Below are 24,949 nucleotides of genomic sequence, written 5' to 3'. Positions count from 1 at the left end.
AAGCAAGATTTGTTTCTTTAGAGAAATCATATATTCATATTCACCTTAATTGTTCTGAAAATTAACACCAGGAACATGAAGAATTTTTAATGGCATTTAAAATATTTTATGAGTTGTATTACAGACTGGATTATGTGTCAAGAGAGGAGAAACAGAGGAAGGGAACACACATTTGGTACTAACTAATGTTACAGATGTAAGTGTGAGCATAGATCTTCATTTTTTGGGGGTAAAAGCCTTGAAGTGGAATTTTACTGGATAGTATGGTGAGTGTATATATAACTTCCTAAAAAACATATCTTTTAATGAATCTAAAATTCATTTTCATCTATTTTTATTTAAACTTTTTAACATTGAATTTTCTTTGCATTTCTAATTTTTGCTATTAAATTTTTGTTTTATATATAGAAGTTATAACTGTTGCTTCTATATAGTGTCTTTTATTATGACATAATGTTTCTGCTTTGTTGCATTTAGTCTTTTTAAATTCTACTTTAGATATCTAACAATTATATAGATAGCTCTACCTTCTTCTTTGCATTTGTTAGGTATCTTATGGGCCTATCCGTTTATTTTCAGTTAAATTGAGTTCTGGAAGATAATATATAGGAAAGCCCTGGCATCAAAAATTGTTGGAAAATTTAAAAACCTTCCTAGAGGACTATCTATGAAAGTCAGGCCATTGTGGTAGTGAGTATATGTGAGTATTTTAAATACTTAGGATCAGTAGTTTAGAACAGTAGTTAAATCCACAAGCACTGTAGGCCAACTTCCTGGATTGAATGGGGTTGTCATGAGGATTCAAGAGTTAATACATGAAAAGCACTTGCTATGCTAAGTAAATGTTAATGGCTGTTCTTGTTCCTTGTTATTATTATTACTATTACTAGTATTACTATCATAAAACTTCCAAAAGGGATCACTCCTATGAGAGATAGAGCTGTATGACTTAAATATCATATAATGAACGGCTATGCACATGAGAAAAGTATATATACTTAAGACACAGAAACACACACAAAAAATTGTGATCATGCAAAAAGGAAGATACAAGATCCTCACCTGAAAAGGAAGGTAATAAAGTCGAAATTCAGTGAGTCTCAAACTAAAGAGTAACATACTATTTTAAGAGTGGAATCTAGTTTTGATTTTCATGTCAGGAAAAAGTCAAGAGCTTTAAACCAAGGATCATGTAGTAACAAGTTTATAATGATATACAGCCTAATTTCTTCATATCTGTCATTCCTGTTTTCAATTAAATTAGGAATAAAACTCTAAAAATAGAGTAAACAGTAATCCTAAACAGTAATGATGAGACTATCAGAGCATAGTGGAACACTACCATGAATTTAAGACTTGGCCAGAACTACTCAATTAAAGGAATACAGGCTTAGTCATTATTATTCGACCCAATGTTAATACAGCATATCGAGAGATAAAAAGTATCACCCAGAATGAAATTATCACACAGCAAAAAATGAAGAATATTGATCTATAAGGAAATCTAAATTAAAATGTTTTATCATACACTTACCATTGCAGCCTTCAGTGTCACAGAATCTAGGTTGGCCATATTAGCTAAAGAGCCCTATTTAAAAAAAAAAAAAAAAAGCAGATCCGAGATGTAAAAAAGGAGATATACATTTTATTTCACTTATTGAATATAGTCCATTAAAGAACTGCCCAAATTTGGAAAATCATTTAGCTTATTTCCATAGAACTCAAGTGTAATTTCTTCAACCTCAGTAAGATCAGGGACTATGATTTGTTGGAAGGAGCAAGAGGCGCTCAAGTTTATTAACAACAGAAATATCATGATACTTCAAGTTTACTCATACTCAAGAAAATGAAGGCAATGAAGCATTGGAAGATGCCAGTGACACATGGAGGCTTTGATACTTTCAGAAAGTACAGAAAGGCAGCAAAATTGGTTCCTACTGGTAGAAATTTGCTTACCACTTTAGCAAATAAAAAATTGAAAAGTTGTGTTTTGAGAGCTTCACTTAAGAGTTTCTGGGCCACAATATAGTCTTCATGTTAATGCTGTTTGAAAGAGTTCTTTGCTTTCTTAAGAAAGATGGCTTACATGGTTTTCTAGGGTTCCCATCACTCCTTTATTTCTACCAGGGTTCTATAATTTAACAAGATCATATGCTGACCTCAGAAGTGACTGCCTTCTCAGAGTAATGGGCACTTTGCTAAATTAAAAAGAAGATGACTGCTATTTATACTGTAATCTACGCATTCAATTACAACTAATAGTGATATAGGAATCCAAAAAATTTACCAGTATGAATATCCTTTAGACATTTTATTATAATACTAATTTTTGTATATTTTCATTACTTTTAACAAAAACCATTTTTAATAAAAAGGATTGTTAATACTGTGGGGCACTCTACCATATTTAGGAAGTCATCTAAGAGCTATGCATGTATTATGTCTTAAGAATAACCCTATGACACAGATACTATTATTACCCCCAACCCACAGGTAAGGAAACAGATACAGAAAAATAAATCACTTTCCCAGGAAAACATAGCTAACATGTGGTAGAGCCAAGAATCCAGAGTGCAGCTCTAGAAGACCATACTATAAACTGGCATGTTCTTGAATTAGGAAGGAACATGAATTAGTAAGGAACATCTAAGCACTTACCTGTTCAGGTTTATGTTGCTGTACAGCGTTATAGATGCAACTCAAGCCTACCCTAGTTAAAACATAAGAGGCTTGCTCATTTATAAGTGTGTCCAAATGTGCTTCAATCTAAAATAAAACACAGAAAGAAAACATTTTAAAAGAAGAATGACACTGATGAGAGTAGAAGTAAACTACTCCAGAGTCTTAGCTCTTCATCATGGAGTTTTTCCTTGCATTGGCACAGGGATGACCTCTGTAACAAAACCTTTTTCTTCCCCCAAACAGTAAGTCTTTCTATGAAAGGGGGAAAAAGTCTTACTTTAAAAATTATAACCAAGGAGGATTCTAGGACTATCCTTCAGTCATAAAATTTGGGTTGTTTCTCAACTCTTTTAAAAGCTGGTAATAAACAAAACACAAACAAAAAAACACTAGTAAACAACAACAGTATAAAATAAAATATTTAGGAAGAGCTCCGAGATGAGGGCCTGATGTTCCTGACTTCCTGTCCTCCTCATGGTCCCAACTTGCTAGGTTGACTTAACAAATCAAATATACCATCTGGAGGAAATCTCATTACAGCTCAAGTAGCAATTTCTCCTGAGGATAAGGCAGGCCTGTGACAAGTAGGGAAGAGTTGAGGGCCCAGTAGAAACTTGGCTAAAGATTTCAGGTTCAGGAACTACCTAAGAAGATGCCGCTACCAGATGTGAGTAGTATGGGCTCCCCAGTTTTGTGCTATTTTGGGGGATTCCAACTAATGCTAATGGAGATAAAAACCACAGAAGAGGACTACCTTGATGGGTTGAAACATTCCCTGGTGAGAAAAAGCTTGCTCTTCCTTTTTTTTTTTTTTTCCGCTAGTACAATCCTGAATCTGGAGGTCTTCCTTCTATTCCTCACCAGAATGTTCCCCCAGATTTTACCAGTTTGCTTGCTAGTGACACAGTACACTGTCAACTATGGTATCTGTTACCATCTAAATGATTGCCATTTTCCAAGCAACTCCAATAGCTCTGCTCTTCCCCCTAAAAAACTTAGAACTGATTTAAAAGAGGTGAGGAAGCTAAAAGAAAGCCCTTGTGAATAATCAGAACAAGTATGGTTTCTTTCCTGAGGCATCACTACGGAAAGACATAAAGTACTTTCATTTTTTTTTTTTTAAATAAATGCCCAAGGAAGTACAATTAGAGCCCTTACTTGCTGGATTTACTAGAAACCAAAGAAAAACAAAGTGTGCAAAGGTAAACACTTAATGAAGGTGAAAAAGAGTTACGGCTAAGAATCAAATTAGTGGTCTGAAAGAAAAATGGAAGGAAAGTAATATAGAGCAAATATCAAAGAAATAGATTAAAGTAAAGAGATCTAAAAAGAAATTAGAGGGCAGATCCTTGAGATAAAACCAACCGAGGACAGCGGTTTCAAAATATAAAAAGTAACACATAGAAAAGTGATGATTAAAGAAATAGAACTCTTTACTAAGCAAAAGAAAGGTTTGAATCTTTACATTGAAATGGCTCTACAAAGTCAAAGATGCAAATAATTTTTAAAAAGAGACATACCAAAAATATCCTGGGAAAACATACGAACTCAAAGGAAAATCCCTGTAAGTTTCCAGATGAATGGACTAGATTACTAAAAACAAGAGAATCTGACTAGCCTGGACTTCTTGCTTGAAACACTGGAAGAAGCTATATAAAAGTAGGAAAAAAATAATAGGTTATTGGTAGTAAAAGTCCTAAAATCAAGAATCCTTTACCCAACAAGGTAAATTGTTACTTTGGAGAAATGTGATAAACCACACCTTCCCATATCCACACCCTTGTATTGTCCTCTATCATACTGAATCCAGGCTGTTCTATGTGACCAGTCTTGGCTGACAGCACGCTAGCAAGCATAATGCAAGTATAGGCCAATAAGCACTTCCACACTGTGATTTGTCTGCTTAGAATACCCACTCAAAGGGACTGCCAGTGGGGTCTGAAAGGACATGGCGAAAATTGCTAGTGGAGTCTGGAGAAAGGGGAACCTGAATTATCTGCTGATAGGACAATTACTGAAAACGCTGCCAGGACTAATAAAGATCTGGCTCAAGAGATTTCTGCAGAACGTTGAAATACATGTAAAAGTCCAGTTGACACATTGAATGGGGGCAAAAATAAGCAAGGACATAGATAACTTGAATAAACTAATAAGCTCAATTCAGCGCACAGACCAGGAAGAATTTTTACCATGTAAACAATTTTTACAATTGTTCCATAAAATAGTTATGGAACACATAAGAAAAACAGATAATGGGTGACAAAGCAAATTGATAGACACCTGACCTATCTGAAGATTTAGATCAATGGCAGGGATTTGGGCTTGAATTAGTGACAAATACAGAAAAAATGACATTTCTTAAATAAAAACGTTATTAATTCCACAGAAAATGAAAAAGTCATCCATGAAAGGTAAATTAACCATTCTTCGTTACGTGGCTCAGTCACCAATAGTGTTTACATAGTAATAATAATTTAACATAATATTGATCTAACCAAAATTTATAATATAGCTGCATTTGGGAGGATGGGAAAGCTCTAAATATAACCATATTCTTATCCGGGTGGGTTGGGGGAGTGGCAGTAGATAACTAAATTTTCATTGTTCATTTCATTTCATAATGTATTAGATTATATCTAATACATTAGATATAAAACTTAAAAGATCTGTAAGTAGCAATACACATAAGTGTTTAGAATTACAAATATAAATACCAAAAGAAGTAACTATAAAAACTGAAAGAAATTGTGCTTTTGAGGGAGAAATGAGAGACAGATGTTGGAGGTGGAGAGGATGGTACACTGGTGGCTTTTCATAAGAAGTTCGGTAGAATTATTTGACTTTAAACCACAAATATGGAAAATTCTGATATATTTATTTTAAAACAAAAAATTAAAAATTAGAAAATATAAATTTAGATCTATCAAAACTCATTCCTATATCCACTGCCAAACTGTTGATATATGTGTGATAGCACAGAACATTCAGAGTTGTTTTTTAAAAAAATAGTATATTTACCAATAATCACTGCTTAAAATTGGAATCCAACTATCTACTAAATTTTACAAATGGCTTTGTTTTAGTCATCATGTACACTCTTAAGTGATAACCATTTGCTTTATAGAACTCAAGGACTCAAGTGATTGGTATAGCAATTTGTAATGTTTTGCCTAACACTGGTTTACACATAGATAAAAATATATCTGTCCGCTGTAACACATTCTGCATTAACTATGCAGCTTGAAAAATATAGCATATTATTCACAGTTCAGAAACTGAAATCTGCATACAGAGTAACTGTTCAAATTAATCAGAAAAGCTTCAATCCACCATCACATACTACGGTATGAATCGAGTATTTTAAACATTACATATTCTGGTTCCTCTAAAGCTGAAAACTGAAATACTAAATTTGTGTGTGTGTGTGTGTGTGTTGTATATGTGTGCGTGTGTCCTTTCATCAGATGATATCAAGGGATCTATAGGAATTAGGTCATTAAAATTAGTTAAGCCAATAACTTAAAGCTATCACATAGAGAAAAAGATTCGATCATAGTAAATAGTCATTTTATAGAAAAATTTACCTGAAACTGTAGCATTTCCAGACGTCTGTCAGTGAATTCAAATAGAGCTAATGTTGTCTTCATCATATATAGTGAATTGACCATGAAAGTGGCCATGTCAGCTGTGCCTAAGTTGCTGGCTGATACAGTACACATCTGTAGGAGAGGATCCAAGACACATGATAAAACCTACAAATGAAAAATAAAATGAATTCTTTATTTCTCAATCACTGATATGGTCTTGGGTTAATGATACTTCAGAATTAATGCCAAACTAATCAGAAGGAAGCCAATTTATGGAAGCACATAGGAAAAGATTAAACATAAATCAATACTTTTTAAATTATGAGAACTGGTTTAATATTTGAAGGAAAATCAACAGTAAGAAAGGGATTGTCAAAGTATATGAATTACAAAAATCCAGAAGTGAAACAGAATGTACAATAGAGGAGCAAAAAACAATCATTAAAAATGAATTTACAACATACCTGCACAAAATCAGCTTGACGAGCATCTAATGGTACAACTGAAGAATCATGAGATGCTAAAACTTCACGCAGCAATATTAGTGTCTGATTTAGTGCAGAACTTGGTCCAAGATCAGGTGGTGGGAGTTCAACCTAAAATAAGAGATGATTTATCCACTCCTTATATTTTTCCACTAAATTTTAATGGGTAAATGTAAGTTCATAGTAAAAAAAAATGTAAAAGTTATAAAGCATAGACTCACACATTAGAAACCTATAATTTATTAATAGCTTACTTTGAACTACACTAACAGCATACAAAGTGAGAGAAAAGTTCTTTGCCAGATTATCTCAAAATATCTCACCTTGTACTCTAAAATTAAAAAAAAAATTTGAAAAGTTAATGTTCACTTGAATTACAGAATTATATTTTAATATGTATTTAAAATGGCCTGTTTTATTTTTTAGCTCAAATCATAAGAAAAAAGCAGTCCATAGACCAGCACTATCCCAACTATAATATAATTGAGAAACGTCACCTACTCTCAGGCCCAAATCTCAGAGATTTTAGTTCAATATGTATAGGCTAGGGGTTCAGGAATTGACAGTTCAACAAGCACCCTAGGAGTCTCTTAAGAAGGTAACTCATGGGTCACACATTTTGAAAATCACTTCACAGAAACAGTATAACATTACCATTAATATCTTGGGCTCTAGAGTTAAGCACATTAAGTTCAAATCTTGGATCTATCAGTTACTAGTTGTGTAATCTTCAGCAAGTTACTTAACTTTCCAGAGCTTCAGAGGGACTCTGTAAATATTAAATGAGATTGTTGCATGGCTGAGTAGCGTGCCTTGCACTTACTAAGTAGAAGGTATGCCAAGTTCACTATCCTTATTTGGTGGCACCATGATACATAAAAAGAAGTGCCTATGAATTTCTTTAAAAATATTTTCAGAATACTTGTAATGTTAATAAAGTAATATTTTGTAAATTTTTTAAAAATAGCACTTAGAAGACAATGTAAGAGACTACATCCAAGTGGCAGGTAGGTAGAAAGGTGTAAGAGTTTTCAAATATTGGCATTTATTATGAGATTGTTTCATGTAGAAAGTTAATACATAAGTGACATCACCAGGAATAGCAAAGTAAGCATGTCCAAAAATACTCTCTCCTTCATAAAAACAACAAGAACAAAAAAATCATAAAACATGCAAACAAACAAGAAAATATAGTCCATGTACAGCATACACAGAAAAACACCTCAACAGAAACATTATCTGAAGAAGTCCAGATGTTAGATTTACTAGACAAAGACTTTAAACAAGCTATTTTAGATATGTTCAAAGACTGAAGGAAATCATGTCTGAAGAACTAAAGTATGGAAACAATGTCTCACCAAATAGAGAATATCAATAAAGAGACAGGAATAATAAAATATAACCAAATAGAAATTCTGGAGTCAAAAAGTACAATAACTGAAATGAAAAATTCACTATAGGGTTTTGTTTTGTTTGACAGGGTCTCTCTCTGTCACTCAGGACAAAGTATAGTGGTACAATCACAGCTCACTGCAGCTTGACCTCCTATGCTCGAGTGATCACCCCACCTCAGTCTCCCAAGTATTAACAGCTAGGAATACAGGGACGTGCCACCATGCCTGGCTCATTTTCTTTTTTGTAGAGATGGTAGCCTTTCTATGTTGCCCAGGCTGGTCTCAAACTCCTGGGCTCAAGTGATCCTCCTGTCTCAGCCTCCCAAAATGCTATGATTACAGGTGTGAACTGCTGTGCTTGGCCTTACAGCAGATATGAGCAGGCGGAATAAATAATCAATGAACTTAAAGACAGGAACTTAAAGATTATTGAGTCTGAGAAACAGAAGGAAAAAGAATTTGAAAAAAAAATGAACAGAACATCAGAGATAAGACACTATTTAACAACGTAAGTATACAGGGGATCCCAGAAGGAAAGAACAAAGAGAAAAAGGCAGTGAAGAAACAATGACAGAAAGCTTCCCAATTTTGATTTTAAAAAGCATTAATCAACATCCAAGAAGCTAACTGACCTCCCAGAAGGATAAACTCAAGAGACCTACATTAACATATATCATAATCCAACTGTCAAAAGACAAAGAGATAATTCTGAAAGCAACTAGAAAGAAATAACTCATTATGACAAGGGATTTTTGACAAGATCAATAGCTGATTTCTTACCAGAAAACATGCAGGCCAGAAGCATTGGATGACATATTCACAGGTTGAAATAAATGAACTGTCAACCAAGTATTTCAAATTCAGCAAAACTATTTTTCAAGAATAAAGGAGAAATTAAGACACTCCCAAATAAAGGCAAAAATTCTTCATTAGCATACCTGCCCTACAAGACATACTAAGGAAAACTGGACACTAGAAAGTAACTTGATCCACATAAAAAAATAGAGCACTGGTCAAGGCTGCAACAATGATAACTATAAAAGACAGTTTTAATGTATTTTTTTCTTCATAACTCTAATTTAAAAGAAAACTGCATGAGGCAATAATTATAAGTCTATGTTGATGGTATACAATGTCATAAGATTTAACTGTATTAATAATGGCATAAAGGAAGAGGAGAATGGAGCTATATAGGAGCAAAGTTTTTGTATACTATTGAAAGTATGTTGTTATAAATTAAGATGCTAATTGTAATTCCCAGGGCACCACTCAGGAAATAAAACCTTATACCCACATACATATATATTTAAATAACAAGGGAATTAAATTAGTATACTAGAAAATATCTACTTAATGTAAAAGAAGTAACAGGGACACAGAGAAAAAAATCATTTAAGACATACAGAAAACAAAAGAGCAAAATGCAGACATAAATCCTACTCTACCCTCAATTAAATTACGTGTAAATGGATTAAACATGACAATCAAAAAGCAGAGACTAGCAGATTAATTTGAAAACCCACACCATGTACCAACTATATGCCAACTTCAAGAGACACACTTTTAAGACAAAAAAAATTGGATGTAAAAGGATATAAAAAGCTATACCTTGCAAACAATAACAGAAAGAAAGCTAGATTAAATTAGCTACATTAACATACTAATACCAGACAAAACAGACTTTAAGACAAAAATTATTACTAGAAATAAAGGATATCTGATAATGATAGAAGGGTCAATCAAAAAAATAAAATAATTATAAACATATATGCACCCAACAAAAAAGCCCCAAAACACATAGAGCCAAAACTTACAGAATTGAAGGAAAATATTTCTTGTAGTGAAGAGATACATATTTTACATTCCACAGTTTCTTCAGTTTTGTCTCCTTTTCTTTCATTAAATTCAAATAAATGTGAACTTAAAAAAAACCTCCAGAATATGATCTTATCTTCACAAAAGTATTCTATTTATCATTCCTACTTAAAATGATATCTAGACTGTTGTTAAACTGATGATAATAAAGTTAACTAATGTTATTTCCAAGAAGAGGGTTTTTAAAAATTTTTCATCTTTGTGCTCTTCTCTATGGTTTAAATTATGTATAAATATGCGCATATCAGTTTTACAAAATTAATAGAGTGATCTCTGCCCCCTAAAAGAAATGAAATATACCAAGCAGTTAATAACAGTTAATTCAGAGTGAGAGGATGTAGATGAGTATTATTTTCTTCTTTGTGTTTCCTTTTTAAAATAAATATACATTTAATAGAAATCAACATACTCATAATTCTAAAAATTTAAATATACAGATATTCCATATACATGCATGCATATACATGTTTATAAGTAATATAAACTGAACAGAAGATACTCAAAAATTTTTCAGTGGAATCTTTAGCTTAGTACAAATCAGAAAGATCTGCTAGCATTCTAATAGCTATAATATAGAAATAGACAGCTATAAAAACTAGAGCAAACACGTATGTGTCAGTTCCCAATACCTTTCACAAAGAGAAAAAAAAAAAAATCTAACAAATCCTCCAGGGAAGCTTAGAGAGAGAGATACAGAAGGGGAGAGAGAGAGAGAGAGAGAGAGAGAAGGAGAGAGTACATAGTGTCTTTTGGAAGCAATAAATCTTTAAAAAAATTTTTTTTAATTTTAGTAACTTTTGGTATACAAAAGTTTCTGGTTACATGGATGATTGTACTGTGCCGAAGTCTGAGATTTTAGTGCACCCATCGTCCAAGTAGCGTATATTGTGCTCAATATCTAATTTTTTATTCCTCACTCCTCATCCTCTCCCCCTTCTAAGTCTCCGTAGTACATTATATCACTCTGTGTGCCTTTGTGTACCCAGAGCTTAGCTCCCACTTTTAAGAACACAGTTTTTGGTTTCCTATTCCTGAGTTGCTTCACTTAGAATAATGGCCTCCTGCTCCATACAAGTTGTTGCAATTTCTTTATTTTGCAACTCATTGGTTGATGGGCACTTAGGTTGGTTTCATTATCTTTACAATTGCAACTGTGCTGCCATAAACATACGTGTGCAAGTGTCTTTTTGATATAATGACTTCTATTCCTTTGGGTAGATATCCAGTAGTGGGAGTGCTGGATTGAATGGTAGATCTTTTAGTTCTTTAAGAAATCTCCCTAGTGATTTCCACAAAGGCTGTGCTAATCTACATTCCCACCAGCAGTATATAAGCATTCCCTTTCACCATATCCACATTAATATATACATTTTTTTACTTTTTAATAATGGTCATTCTTACAGGAGTAAGGTGGTGTCTCGCTGTGGTTTTAATTTGCATTTCCTTGATCTCATTTGCCCACTTTTTGATGGGATTTTTTTTTCTTGCTGATTTGTTTGTGTTCCTTGTATTCTGGATATTAGTCCTTTTTCAGATGCACAGTTTGCAAATATTTTCTCTGTGGGTTGTGTGTCTCCTCTGATGGTTATTTCTTTGGCTATACAGAAGCATTTTAGTTTAATTAGGTCCCATTTATTTATTTTTATTTTTGTTGCACTTGGAAGCAATAAATCTTTAAAAAAAATTTTTTCAAAAATTCACACAAGAGATTTTTAAATTGCCAAACAAAACAGAAGACCAACGATGTAAAACTTACACATTGGTGGGAGAAAGCTTAAAGGAAATTTTTTTCTCCCTTGAAATCAGGTCTTTAAGGAGTTTAAATTTAAGGCTAAAGATGCACTTTGCCATAGTTACAGTTGATGGTAAATTATTGCAAGTGAGTGCTACTTGAACTCAAGTCATTCGACAAACTGCCATTCTGTGAGGTGCTTTCACACACATCCATTAGATCAGCAACAAGGTAAGAACCATACTTCTAAAGCAAAGTGAAAATTATGGCAGTTTTTCAGATAAACAAACTTTGTGACTACAAAATCCTATAGCAGAATAACAGAAAGAAAATCTAAGGAAGAGAAATAGTTCATTAATATCCTTTTGTCACTTTAGTTTCATTTTGTAAAATTCATTCTAATGGTTAAACTTTGTAAGAGACAAGTCTACATTTCTTTTAAGTACCTCCAATGCATTCTTGCACTTACTTTATACTAACCATAATCTTCCCCTTAGGGAAGAGACCCTCTTTACTATGTCTTTCATATTTCCATATAAGCCTGTGGAGGCCAAACACTAGACTTAAGTGGGCTTTGTTATTTAGAGGGCCTAAAACAAGTAGTAGCAACCATTAGAAAAAAACAAAATACATTTTATGAACTTCATGTAAAACAATAATCACAATACAAAAATTCCTATAAGCTTTAAGCTGTGTAAAAAATCCAAGTTTATTCACACTCCACTTCCTTGGAAACCAGTCAGTACCAGTGAGTGAGTGGCAGATGCATCCTCAGAGTGATGTGACTGGGAGAAAGAGGTGTTAATATTATCACTGCTACTTATGCCAGGACTTGAGCTATTCATAGAAATCTTACATACTGACAGAAAGTTGAAGAAAATGTGAACTTTTGCCTTACAAATAAAGATTTCCCTCTTTCTTATTCTGTATGTTTGACTTTTCCCTCTATTTTTGTCATGATCTTTTTTTTTTTTTTTTTTTTTTTTTTTTTGAGACGGAGTCTCGCTCTGTCGCCCAGGCTGGAGTGCAGTGGCCGGATCTCAGCTCACTGCAAGCTCCGCCTCCCGGGTTTACGCCATTCTCCTTTCTCAGCCTCCCGAGTAGCTGGGACTACAGGCGCCCGCCACCTCGCCCGGCTAGCTTTTTGTATTTTTTAGTAGAGACGGGGTTTCACCGTGTTAGCCAGGATGGTCTCGATCTCCTGACCTTGTGATCCGCCCGTCTCAGCCTCCCAAAGTGCTGGGATTACAGGCTTGAGCCACCGCGCCCGGCTCATGATCTTAAACTCTCAAAAATCTTAACTAGAGTTGTAACCTGACCTTGGCCACAGGATACTTTGCTGAGTATCTACAGCAGGCATGCAAGTACTTGCTCAGGCAGGTAAGCTTTGTTTTAAACATGGCCACATGTTACTTCCAAATATCTATATCACGGATATGTGCCACTAACCTAAGCACGTTCGTGTGAATGAATGGATAAAAAAATCACTGGTTATAGTCAAAGCATACTCCCTCAGCGACAATGAGCAAACATCTTTGCTTGTTTTAAAATCCAAATACAAGGCTGCTAAAATGACATGTGAGAGTGTCTACTTCAAATAGATTAGACTCCCTATTTCAGGCACATATCTTCTTAACTGCTCTTTCACAATGTTTTAAGCATAATGGATATCAATAAAAACTGTTGATCATGGTCGCTTACATTCAATTTATGTTCCTGCAACATAGTTATAACATAAAACATATACATGTGCCACTATATATTTAATCAATTGTTTTGAAATACCAGTGGACTAAACAGTAAGTCATTTCTTAACAAGCCTCTAGACAATAAACATGTTCCAACAGTACTATGAGGGAATGCTTTGGCATTAGTAATGCTATTTAATAGGGAATATGAACCAAAATAATTCATCTATAACTGGCTTCTGTGTGGAAGAATGGGATCCATAAGTACAGTATTAAAGATGTTTCCAAAAATAAAGAATTAACATTTTATTAAGCCCCAATAATATGTTAAATGAAAAATGCAAACTACTCATCAGGGCTAGGCATGGTAACTCACGCCTGCAGTCCCAGCACTTTGAGAGGCTGAGGTGGGCGGATCACCTGAGGTCAGGAGTTTGAGACCAACCTGGCCAATATGCGAAACCCCGTCTCTACTAAAAATACAAAAATTAGCTGGGCGTGGTGGCATATGCCTGTAATCGCAGCTACTTGGGAGGCTAAGGCAGGAGAATCGCTTGAGCTCAGGAGGTGGACATTGTAGTGAGCTGAGATTGCACCAGTGCACTCCAGTCTGGACCACAGAGTGAGACTCCATCTCAAAAACAAAAACAAAATTGTATGCACATCATGTGTACAGGTGTGTGTACACTTGTATTTTTAAAAGACTGAAATATTAAAACACTGAATGTTACCTACAGTTATGTTTAAACTTTCTTTATATTTCTATCTTCAAAATGAGTATTTTGTAACATGTGAAAAAATAATCTAAAAACTGTACCATGTACTTTTACATGTCATCTTCATTTCATCCTAATAAGCCTAAGGTATATATTATTCCCATTTTACAGAAGATGAGTAAGACTGATGAGAAGGAGGAGGAAGGAAGAATATCGGATTTTATATATGAGGAAACTAAAATAAGGACAGATTAAATAAGGTGCCAAAGGTCCCACTGTTCTTAGAAGGGGCAGAGCTTAGACTCTCACCCAAGCAGTAACTCCAAAGGTCACACATATAACGACCACATCAAAGTGTTAATTTTGATTTTCATAAGTGATATTTTTACTTGAATTCTATAAAGTTAATTTTTTCAGAGAGGATGCTATAGATCTTAGATTCTTCTGTAGGATCATAGATCTTAGGGAATCTACGATAAGGCGCTATTAACAGCTGTTTCTTAAGATCATGACCACACTGAAGCCTATCAGCACTAATGGCCCCAGTATCTTACAACCTATTTGAGGCCTTCTTCAAGTTTATATAAAGCATCCTTTCTTCCTAAATGTTTTGCTACATTGAAATTTTGCTAGCTAATTTTATATCCTTGTGACTCACATGCTTTAAACTTTTCAAACCAGTGATTCTCACGTGTTACAGGTGGAGGAGGAAGGCATACATCTTTAAGAATATCATTGAGGTTACCATTTGTTTTTCAAAAAAAAAAAATAAACATATGGAAAATTACAGACACAATTATAGATTAATAGAAGCCCACTCATGGGCTCCAATGTAATTTTAAACATAAGTAAAATTAGATATATTGTTTTATAAGTTAAGATTTTTTAAAAGACAGAAATTAGCATTACATGGTAAGGTTAAAATTTTTCTTTCATCAAAAACAAAAGCTAGTATCAAAAAAAAAAAAAAAAAAGAAAAAAGAAAAAGAAAAGGACCAGCTAATGTCTTCGCCACCCTATTTAAAAAAGAAAAAACTTCTAAAGAACTCAGAGTTTGTATGAAATACAAACGGGAGTAGGAACAATAGTTACCACTTTTTGTTTTACAAACATTAAATGAGGGTATTTGCTTAGAAGCTTTAATGTACAAGTATTAATGCTATCCAGTTAATCAGATCAACAACCCAAAAGTATTTGTTGATTTTTTCTTTTCTTCATTTCCCTCACTTAATTTACTGAATTATCTCTATACCATTAAAATATATTCCAAATGCAAATGCTCCAAACCATCCTATGCTACTACTCTATAGCAAGCCACTTTTGCCAGGTTTACTCTGTCTCCTAAGTGGTCTCCTTTCTTCCAAATGTGCTCCTCCATACCCACATTCCATTCTCCATACAGCAGTTCCAATGATCTTTTTAAAATGCTTTCAAAAATGAAGATGTGAGACTAAATCTTCAATGACTTACTCTTGCACTCAAAAGCAAACTGCCTTTAAGGTATGTGGAAACAGAATCAACAATCAAAATCAACTCTATACTATAAATACATATGTGGAAAATAAAATTTAAAAAGAAAAAGAAGTTCCAAAAGCATCAAAAAAACCCTTCAATATCAGGGAATAAATCTAACAAAAGATGTGTAAGGCCTGAACACTATAAAAGGTTAGTGAGAGAAACTAAAGACCTAAGTAAATGGAGAGATACATGATGTTCATAAATTGAAAATCTTGGTATCATTAAGATACTAATTTCTCCTCAACTGATCTATAGATTTAATCAAAGCCTCAGAAAGCTTTTTTATTTTAAAAATGTATAAGTTGATTCTAAACAAAATAAAATCAATGGAATAATCTAAAATAAATCAATGGAAATCACAATTACCAAACAAATCCACATACATAGTCATGTGATTTATGACCATTTCCACTTCACTGCAGTGGGAATGGATGGCCTTTACAATAAATGGTGCTGGATCAAGTGTATATCCATATGAAAATATGCACAATAGTGAAGATATGGAATCAACCTAAGTTGTCTTACATATATGTTATACATGTTATACACACACATCACACATATACACACACATATATATATACACATACATACTCATACACACACACCATGGAATACTACTCAGCCATGAAAAATAATGAAATCATTTCTCTTGCAACAACATGAGTGGAACTTGAGGCCATTATCTTAGGTGAAATAAACAAAGTCAGCCATGAAAAAGAATGAAATCATTTCTCTTGCAACAACATGAGTGGAACTTGAGGCCATTATCTTAGGTGAAATAAACAAAGTCAAATATTGCATGTTCTTGTAAGCGGGAGCTAAATAATGTGTACACATGGACACAGAGTAAAATAATAGACACTGGAGATTCAGAAAGGTTGGGAGGGTGGGAGTGGAGGATGAGAAATTACCTACTGGGTGCAATGTACAGTACTCAGGTGATGGTTACACTAAAAGCCCAGACTTCACCACTACATAATATATAAATGTAACATGACTGCATTGGTATCTCATAAATTTATAAAAATTAAAAATAAAAGGAAAATGTTAAAAGGAACTATTATGTATGGAACATCCACCAAGAAGTAGGCACAGGCTTAGCAATTAAGCAGACGTGGATTTCTATTCACTCTTAGTGACTATGTGACCTAGGGTAGGTTTATCTAAGTTTACTGTGTCATCATTCTTTGTTTTACATTTAGTAAAAACTCAATTACATAGTGACAGCTTATTGAAAGTCATAATGATTGGAAAAGTTAGAATTTGAGTACAGCTCTATTAGACTCCAAAGCCCAGGATTTCTCCTTGAGCCATATATTGCCTTTCTAATGTGGAGCCATCAATTGCTTACCCGAGATAAGTATTCCCAACAAACTCAGAATGAATCTTTAAGAAAGGCTATACTTGTATCACCGCACACAAACTACGTGCAACTGCACTACTGGTACGAAGACAACAAATTATTAAATATCAACTTAACTGGAAAAAAACAGAAGTCTCAGGTAACCTAAGAAATACATATGTAGCTAAGGACAAAGACGACTGAGAAGATTAGCTTCTAAGGCTCTTCTAGTTTTTCAATCTATCAAACATCTGCTGAAGACCTACTATGAGAACATGGTATTAGGTATCCAGTTATGTTTTACCAGACATTACGACATGGATCAAGACCAAAGGCAAGAAAAATTGAAAGCAGAAATAAACTAATTTAAATAATGCATACACACACAAATTAAACTTGACCCCTACCTTCATACCATACTCAAACATTTGAGATGGATTGAAGGCCTAAATGTGGAAGCTAAAATAATCAAGCTTCTTAGAGAAAAATACAGAAGAATATCCTCATGACCTTGGGATAGGCAAAGATTTCTTAAACAGGACACAAAAGGAACTAATCATGAAATAAAGGCTTGTTATACAAGACTGAATTACAAATTGAGAATTTCTGTTGATCTAATACACAACTCACAGAGTGAAAAGACAGTTCAAAAACGTAGAAAATATCTGTAATGCTTATTATTCCATAAAGGACTTGTATCCAAACACGTTTGAAAACTCTTACAAGTCAATGAGGAAAAGGTAACAACCTAAGGACTCTCTGCAACAGTCTTTTATTTATTTATTTATTTATTTATTTAATTTTTTGAGAGGGAGTCTCACTCTGTCACCCAGGCTGGAGTGCAGTGGCGTGATCTCAGCTCACTGCAACCTCCACCTCCCGGGTTCACGCCATTCTCCTGCATCAAACTGCCGAGTAGCTGGGACCACAGGCGCCCGTCACCACGCCCGGCTAACTTTTTGTATTTTTAGTAGAGACGGGGTTTCACCATGTCAGCCAGGATGGTCTCGATCTCCTGACCTCATGATCTGCCTGCCTCGGCCTCCCAAGGTGCTGGGATTACAGGCATGATCTGCAACAGTCTTTAAAAGACAACTTCACAAGAAAGTACATCCAGCAGCCAATAAACATGAAAAACTGTTCAACACCATTAATCTTGAGAAAAATGCAAACTACAAGCAAATGAAATACCACCACACACTTTCTATAATGACTAAAATTAAAAAGACTAACAACATCAAGTACTGGAGAGAATGTGGAACAACTGAAACACCCACATTTCTGGTGAAGTCATCTAGGACAATTACTTTGGAAAAATACTTAGCAATATCTACTAAAGCTAATCAATCTTATAATCCAGATATTCCATTTCTGGGCATACATACAACAGAAATAAAAACTTTTATGTTCACCAACACATGTATAAGACTATTCATAACAGCTTTATTTACAATATCCAAGAACTAGAAATGTCCCAAATGTCCATCACTAATAGAATGAGTAAATTGTGGTGCATATATATAACAAAATCACTACACAACAATTAAAAAATGAACTACTGAACATGCAAAATATATGAATCTTACAGATATGTTAAATTAAATCAGGGCCAAAAATGTACACACTGTATGATCTATTTACATGAAGTTAATATCAGGGAAAACAAGAGATAGTAGTCAGACAGCAGTTTACACTGGGGTTAGATATTGACTGGGAAGGGGAATGAGGATGCCTTCTGAGGTGCTATAAATGTTTTATGTCTTATCTGGGTGATAGTTAATGAGCACATGCAAATACAAACATTCAACTAACTGTATACTTTAGACTTGGGTACTATAGCTGCAGTTAAAAAGAAAGCTCGGCCGGGCACAGTGGCTCATGCCTGTAATCCCGGCACTTCGGGAGGCTGTGAGTGGGGATCGCGAGGTCAAGAGATGGAGACCATCCTGGCCAACATGGTGAAACCCCTTCTCTACTAAAAATACAAAAATTAGCTGGGCACGGTGGTGCATGCCTGTAGTCCCAGCTACGCAGGAGGCTGAGGCGGGAGAATCGCCTGAACCTGGAAGGCAGAGGAGGCAGTGAGCAGAGATTGTGCATGGCACTCCAGCCTGGTGACAGAGTGAGACTCTGTCTCAAAAAAAAAAAAAAAAAAAAAAAAAGCAAGCTCATTTGTTCTTCTTCTTTATATTATTGTACATATTAAACATCAAGTCTTATTATGAAATACTTATTTCAAAATTTGAATATTTTTAAGTGACAAAGTTGAAGTATACAGAAACATTTCACATGTAAAAGCATTTAAAGGCCAGGCATGTTGGCTTATGCCTGTAATACCATCACTTTGGGAGGCTGAGGTGGGTGGGTTGCTTGAGGCCAGGAACTCAAGATCAGCCTGGCCAACGTGGTAAAATGTTGTCTCTACTAAAAATACAAAAATTAGTTGGACATGGTGGTGGGTGCCTGTAGTCCCAGCTACTCAGGAGGCTGAGGCAGGAGAATCGCTTGAACCCAGGAGAAGGAGGTTGCAGTGAGCAGAGAGTGCACCACTGAGCTCCAGCCTGGACGACAGAGACAGACTCTGTCTCAATCAATTAATCAATCAATAAATTTAAAAAAAGCATTTAAGCTACTGAAAAATTCCTATTTCATATATCAAAACCTCTCTTTTTTAAAATGTGTAGCGCTATACCAAAAGTCCTCATTCTTCTTGTGACTACTTTTTATCCTTTCGGTAGTTTAGGTGCCCTTTTACTAGAGAAAAATAAAAAGGTTGCACCATAAAAATTCCAAAAGCTGTTCCTATGACTTCATCCCACTACCAACTTTAGTTTTATTCTTTCAGCTATCTTTCATTTAAAGTTCTCTAATTTTCTGTTGTGTAGTTTCTTAGAAGGCCCTTCACCCATTTGCTTTCAAAATATAAAGACAAACCAACCAAACACAGAGTCCTCATATTTTTAAACGAATTTCCTCATTCTCTCTCTATCTATATTAAAATATATATATAAAGGATTATATATGTATATATTTAAAGAAGTGTGTGTGTGTGTATATATATATCTATTCCTTTTGCTCTAAATACATACATTCTAGAAAATGACAATATGTGGAATTTAAGTTTTTAAGTCAACAAAATTGTCCAAGATAAATTTAAGAGTACAAATTAACGTGTTTGAAATAATTTCAAATTACAGCTTATTTTATACACTTTTTTTTAAATGTTAAAGCATTTTGGATAAAAAAAATTCAGTTTTTTGTTTGTTTGTTTTCCTGGCACAACCATCTGTAAGGAATAATGTAAAACTCAAACTATTCAACCAGAACAGCACCTCTCAAACTTTAATGAGCATATGAACCTCCTGGGAATCTTATTAAAATGCATAATTCGATTCAGTAGGTCTGGAGTAGGGCCTGAGATATTTGCATGTCTAGTAAGTTCCCAGATGATGCCCAAGCTGCTAATCCACATACTATGCTATGAGTAGTAAAAAGAGATTCAAAGCAGTAACTATATCCTAGAATTTAAATGACTATTTATTTAAAGAATCATTTTAGGTTTTTTTTTTTTTTTTTCTCCAGAGGACCAGGCAAATCAATCCTGACTACTATTAATTTGATATGGGTTTCATTTAAGACAGGCTATATCCTTTCAATTAGAACTGTACTATTACTATAGTGAGAAATAATTTTAGAAAATGTCAGTCTAGCCTAAATTGATACAGCACTGTGTCTTTTGCAGTATAGACACATATTCTCTTTAAACTTCACTAGATTTGCAGTTATGAATATTTCCGGAGAGCCTGATAAGGAAGGGAGTATGCATACTTGAATACTCAAGTGCTTCAAACTGCTTTGTTAGGGAAAAGGTACGTCTTTCAATAAAATTATGTCCTTGAATTTTCTTTTTTTCATGCTGGATAAAGAATCAGTTCCCAAGTATGTCTTTAAAAGCACAAAAGCAATCATATTTTTTAAAATTCATCTCTGGCTATACCTTTATTTTAAAAGCTATTCTTCCTAACAATTATACTATCCACTTAAAATTATATTAACAGAAATTTCCACTTGGGTGCTTTGCTAATGAAGAACATTCTACAATAAATACTGTTTTCTTCATAGAGCTACAATGTTTTTAGAGGAAGCAAAATGGTTTACAAGAAGCAGAATAAGTAAAAGATATAACTAATATAAAATTATGGAACATTAAAATTTGATGAAAGGAAGATATTCTTGCAAAAACCCGGAAATGATTGTAGATACAAGCAACATATAAGTTGTAAAGAGAATCATAATACAGTTGCAATCTAATGTAAAAATAACTCTAAATATAGCCCAGTTCATATCTGAGAAAAACATCAAGGGTTCAATTAATAATAATGACAATGAAAACAACAATAATTATCAGAGCCCATTCACTCTACAAACTCACATAAGCTGCAATATTGATTGGTAATTAATATATTCAAATTACAATTACTTTCTTCCCTCATTTTCATCCTGTTCTGTTCAAAGTTTTAATTGGAAGATGTCATCCTTCAATTGCCTTTTACTATCCATTACAGATGACCCTTAAACAACCAATGTTTAAACCACAAAGGTCCACATTTACATAGATTTTTTTCTCCCTCTGCTACTCTCTGAGACAGCAAGACCAATCCCTCTTTTTCCTCCTTCTCAGGCTACTCAATGTGAAGACAACGAGGATAAAGACCTTTATGATGATTCACTTCCATTTAATGAATAGTAGATATATTTTCTCTCCCTTATGATTTTCTTAATAACATTTTCTTTTCACTAGCTTACTTTATTGTAAGAATACAGTATATAAATACATACAACAAAAAAATGTGTTAATTGACTGCTTACATTACTAGCAAGGCTTCCAGTCAATAGTAAGCTAATGAGCAGTTACATTTTGAGAGTCAAAAGTCATATGCAGATTTTTTTCAACCGCACAGGGGTCAGCATCCTAACTCCTATGTTGTTCAGGGGTCAACTGTGTATTTTCCTGTTTTGTTGCAACTTTCATTTTAACTTTTACATGACTAATAAAATATACAGAAATTTACTATTAGGGTAATAAAACAAAATAAATGGATAACCACTTGGGAAAGAATAAGATCTTAACTTTTCAGTCTGAACAATAATAAACTTCAGTAGATTAAAAATTTGTTGCAAAAGTGAAACCAGGGCCAGGGCCAGGTGTGGTGGCTCATGTCTGTAATTCCTGCACTTTGGGAGGCTGAGGCAGGAGGATCACCTGAGGCCAGTAGTTGGAGACAAGCCTGGGCAACACAGTGAGACCATGTCTCTACAAAAAAAAAAAAAAAAGAAAAATCAAATTAGCTGGACATGGTGGCATGCACCTGTAGTCCCAGCTACTTGGAAGGCTGAGGTAGAAGGATGGCTTGAGCCCAGGAGTTCGAGGCTACAGTGAGCTATGATCCTGGGCAACAAGAGTAAGACCCTGTTGCTTAAAAAATAAATAAATAAAGTGAAAACATAGAAACACCTAAGAAAATATATCTAAATAAATATATTAAACAATCTATCACTTCCCCACTAATAGATGCTAACTTTATTACATATTAAATTCTAAATGTTTTCTCTTGTGGGAATACTTTCAAGCATGGAATGCTCCCAAGGGAAAAAAACTATATAAAAAAAAGTTATATCGAACTATAAAAAAATTAAAAGTTGATGTTTCAGAAAATACTACAGGCAAATTTTAAAGGCAGATGATAATGTGGAGAAAATGTCTGTAATATATATGATGGAGTTAATATTCTTAAGGCATAAAGACTATCAGAAACAAACAAGACAACCCAACAGGAAAATGGCAAAGGACTTGAACAAGCAATTCATAAACAGCCAAAACACATTATCTTAAAATGCGTATTCTCACTAGAATCTCAGAAATCCAAATGAGAAAAATAACAAAATGTCACTTTTGCTCATCGTGTAGGCAAATATATATTTTTTAATGTCCATTATCCAGTTTTAGCAAGGGTTGGCACTTTTTCAGTAGGAGGTAAGATAGTAGATTTGAGGAAATGGGTGAAAGTAAGTATGGTAAATGTGAGTGGCTGCCAAAGGACAATCAGTATTTGCTGGACCTCCTGGAGGGCCTTCCTGATGCTGGAGACAATTTTTAGTGACTCCTGTCTGTATGATGCAATTTCCTTTAGCAGCACTCAGGAAATATTGAAAACTTGAATTCAAGGTGGTTTTGCAAAGTGAATGTGGTGAAATGGCAAGGGTGCAAGAGATTTAAAGCTAATGGCAAGATAGTGATGGAATATAGGCCAGCAGAAAATGAACTGAACCATTCATGTTACCAGTATTTATTGAGCACCTCATGAGCTGGCATATAAGAAAATTAATTACATTTGCATATTGATCTTTTCACCAATGACTTCACTAGAATTCATTTTCTGGTGTACAACTTTTTAGTTGATTCTCCTAGGTCCTCAAAATAGACTATCATAACATCCATAAATAATCTAACATCTCCTCCTTTAAAATATTTACAATTCATTTCTTTATCTGGTCTTTCTGCCATGGTTATTATTTAAAAGTATTGGCAAGCATTCTTGTTCTTCACTTAAATAGAAGAATCACGAGTGTGTCAATATTAATTATGATGTTGGCTGTTAGTTTTATCTCTCTTTATATGGTTAAGGAAGTATTCTTCAATGACTTACTAAGATTTTCCCTAAACAATGTGATCAAATATGAGAATATAAAATTTATTTTATATACTCATTTAGTATATTTCCTAACACTGAAACATTCTTATATCTATGTAATAAATCATTCTTGGTTTTAATATATAAATGCTGAATTTTGAAGTTTTAAAACTTAAAAGGTGACTAATACATGGTTTTCACTACTGACTATCTTTAAAAGGTTTTATGTCAGTGTTATACTACCTAAAACAAACTGAGAAGCTTTTCATATTTTTTCGTGTTCTGAAGAATTATCTGTTCCTCCTAAGTATGAATGAAGTCCTCTATATAATCTGAACGAGGCCTGGCAACACGTTCTTTAATAACTTTTCTTCCTTCCTTAGGTATAGTCACACTTTCCACTTCCTTTTGGCTCACATTTTACCAATTTATGTCACCTTGAAAAGCATTCACCCTATTCAGATTTTCAGATGATTAGCATAAAACTGCATATGTGTACTCTCTAAGTTTTAATTCTCATCTGTGGATTATCTCTAATTTCTAAAAACTTTTAATTTTCTTTTTTTCTTGATTAAACTTGTTAGAAGTTTGTCAATTTTGTTTATCTTTTCAACAAATAATTCTGCTTTTGTTTTCTAATTTGTCACAGAAATTTAATTCCATCCTTTCTATTTATCTTTATTTTATTGTTCTGTTTCAAATTTCTTAATACAAATGCCTAATGCATCTATTTTCAGTCTTAAGGCCCGTATGTTTTCCAATTGGTAAAGCTGGAAATATGCTTACCCATGAGCTTTTCTACATACTGCAATCTGGCTCCTATCTCCACCACAGGACTAAAATTGTCCAGTCAGGTCACCTATCACATATATATTGCCAAAGATAACAAGCCTCCTACTAGAACTCTTTAAAAGCATCTGTCATTATTAACCATGCCCTCCTTCTAGAAACTCTCTTCTCTTAGCTTTTCTGATAAAACCTTATCCTAATTTTTGTCCTGCCTCTCTGGCCATCCTCTCTTAGCATCATACTGTTGACTTTTTTCCTTCTCTTAAATGTCAGCATTTCCCAAGACTGTGTCCTGGTAGCTCCACTCTTACAAAAAAAATTCTTCCTAGTGACTTCACCCAAACCCATGAATTCAACTATCTCTTATATGTGAAACTCTCTAAACCCAAATGTATCGCTCCCCTTTAGATAAGACCAGTTCCAGAGGGATGTCTCATAGGCACCTC

General features: G+C 34.1%; 1 protein-coding gene across 5 annotated transcripts in view; it reads right to left on the bottom strand.

The window, feature by feature from the left end:
- COG6 (component of oligomeric golgi complex 6) overlaps nt 1–24,949 on the bottom strand; it is a 101,676-nt gene that overhangs the window by 29,796 nt on the left and 46,931 nt on the right. For all 5 annotated transcript variants that reach the window (XM_077974394.1, XM_001088372.4, XM_077974395.1 and 2 more), the window contains exons 14-17: nt 6,734–6,865; nt 6,267–6,434; nt 2,659–2,766; nt 1,535–1,588 (exon numbers count right to left, since the gene is read on the bottom strand). In XM_077974394.1, coding sequence (XP_077830520.1) covers nt 1,535–1,588; nt 2,659–2,766; nt 6,267–6,434; nt 6,734–6,865 — 462 coding nt within the window. The remainder of the gene's footprint in view (nt 1–1,534; nt 1,589–2,658; nt 2,767–6,266; nt 6,435–6,733; nt 6,866–24,949) is intronic.

The sequence above is a fragment of the Macaca mulatta genome, chromosome 17, assembly GCF_049350105.2.
Source record: "Macaca mulatta isolate MMU2019108-1 chromosome 17, T2T-MMU8v2.0, whole genome shotgun sequence".
Taxonomy (NCBI): domain Eukaryota; kingdom Metazoa; phylum Chordata; class Mammalia; order Primates; family Cercopithecidae; genus Macaca; species Macaca mulatta.
The sequence above is the reverse complement of the archived record's forward strand: the minus strand, read 5'-3'. Positions and strand labels throughout refer to the sequence as shown.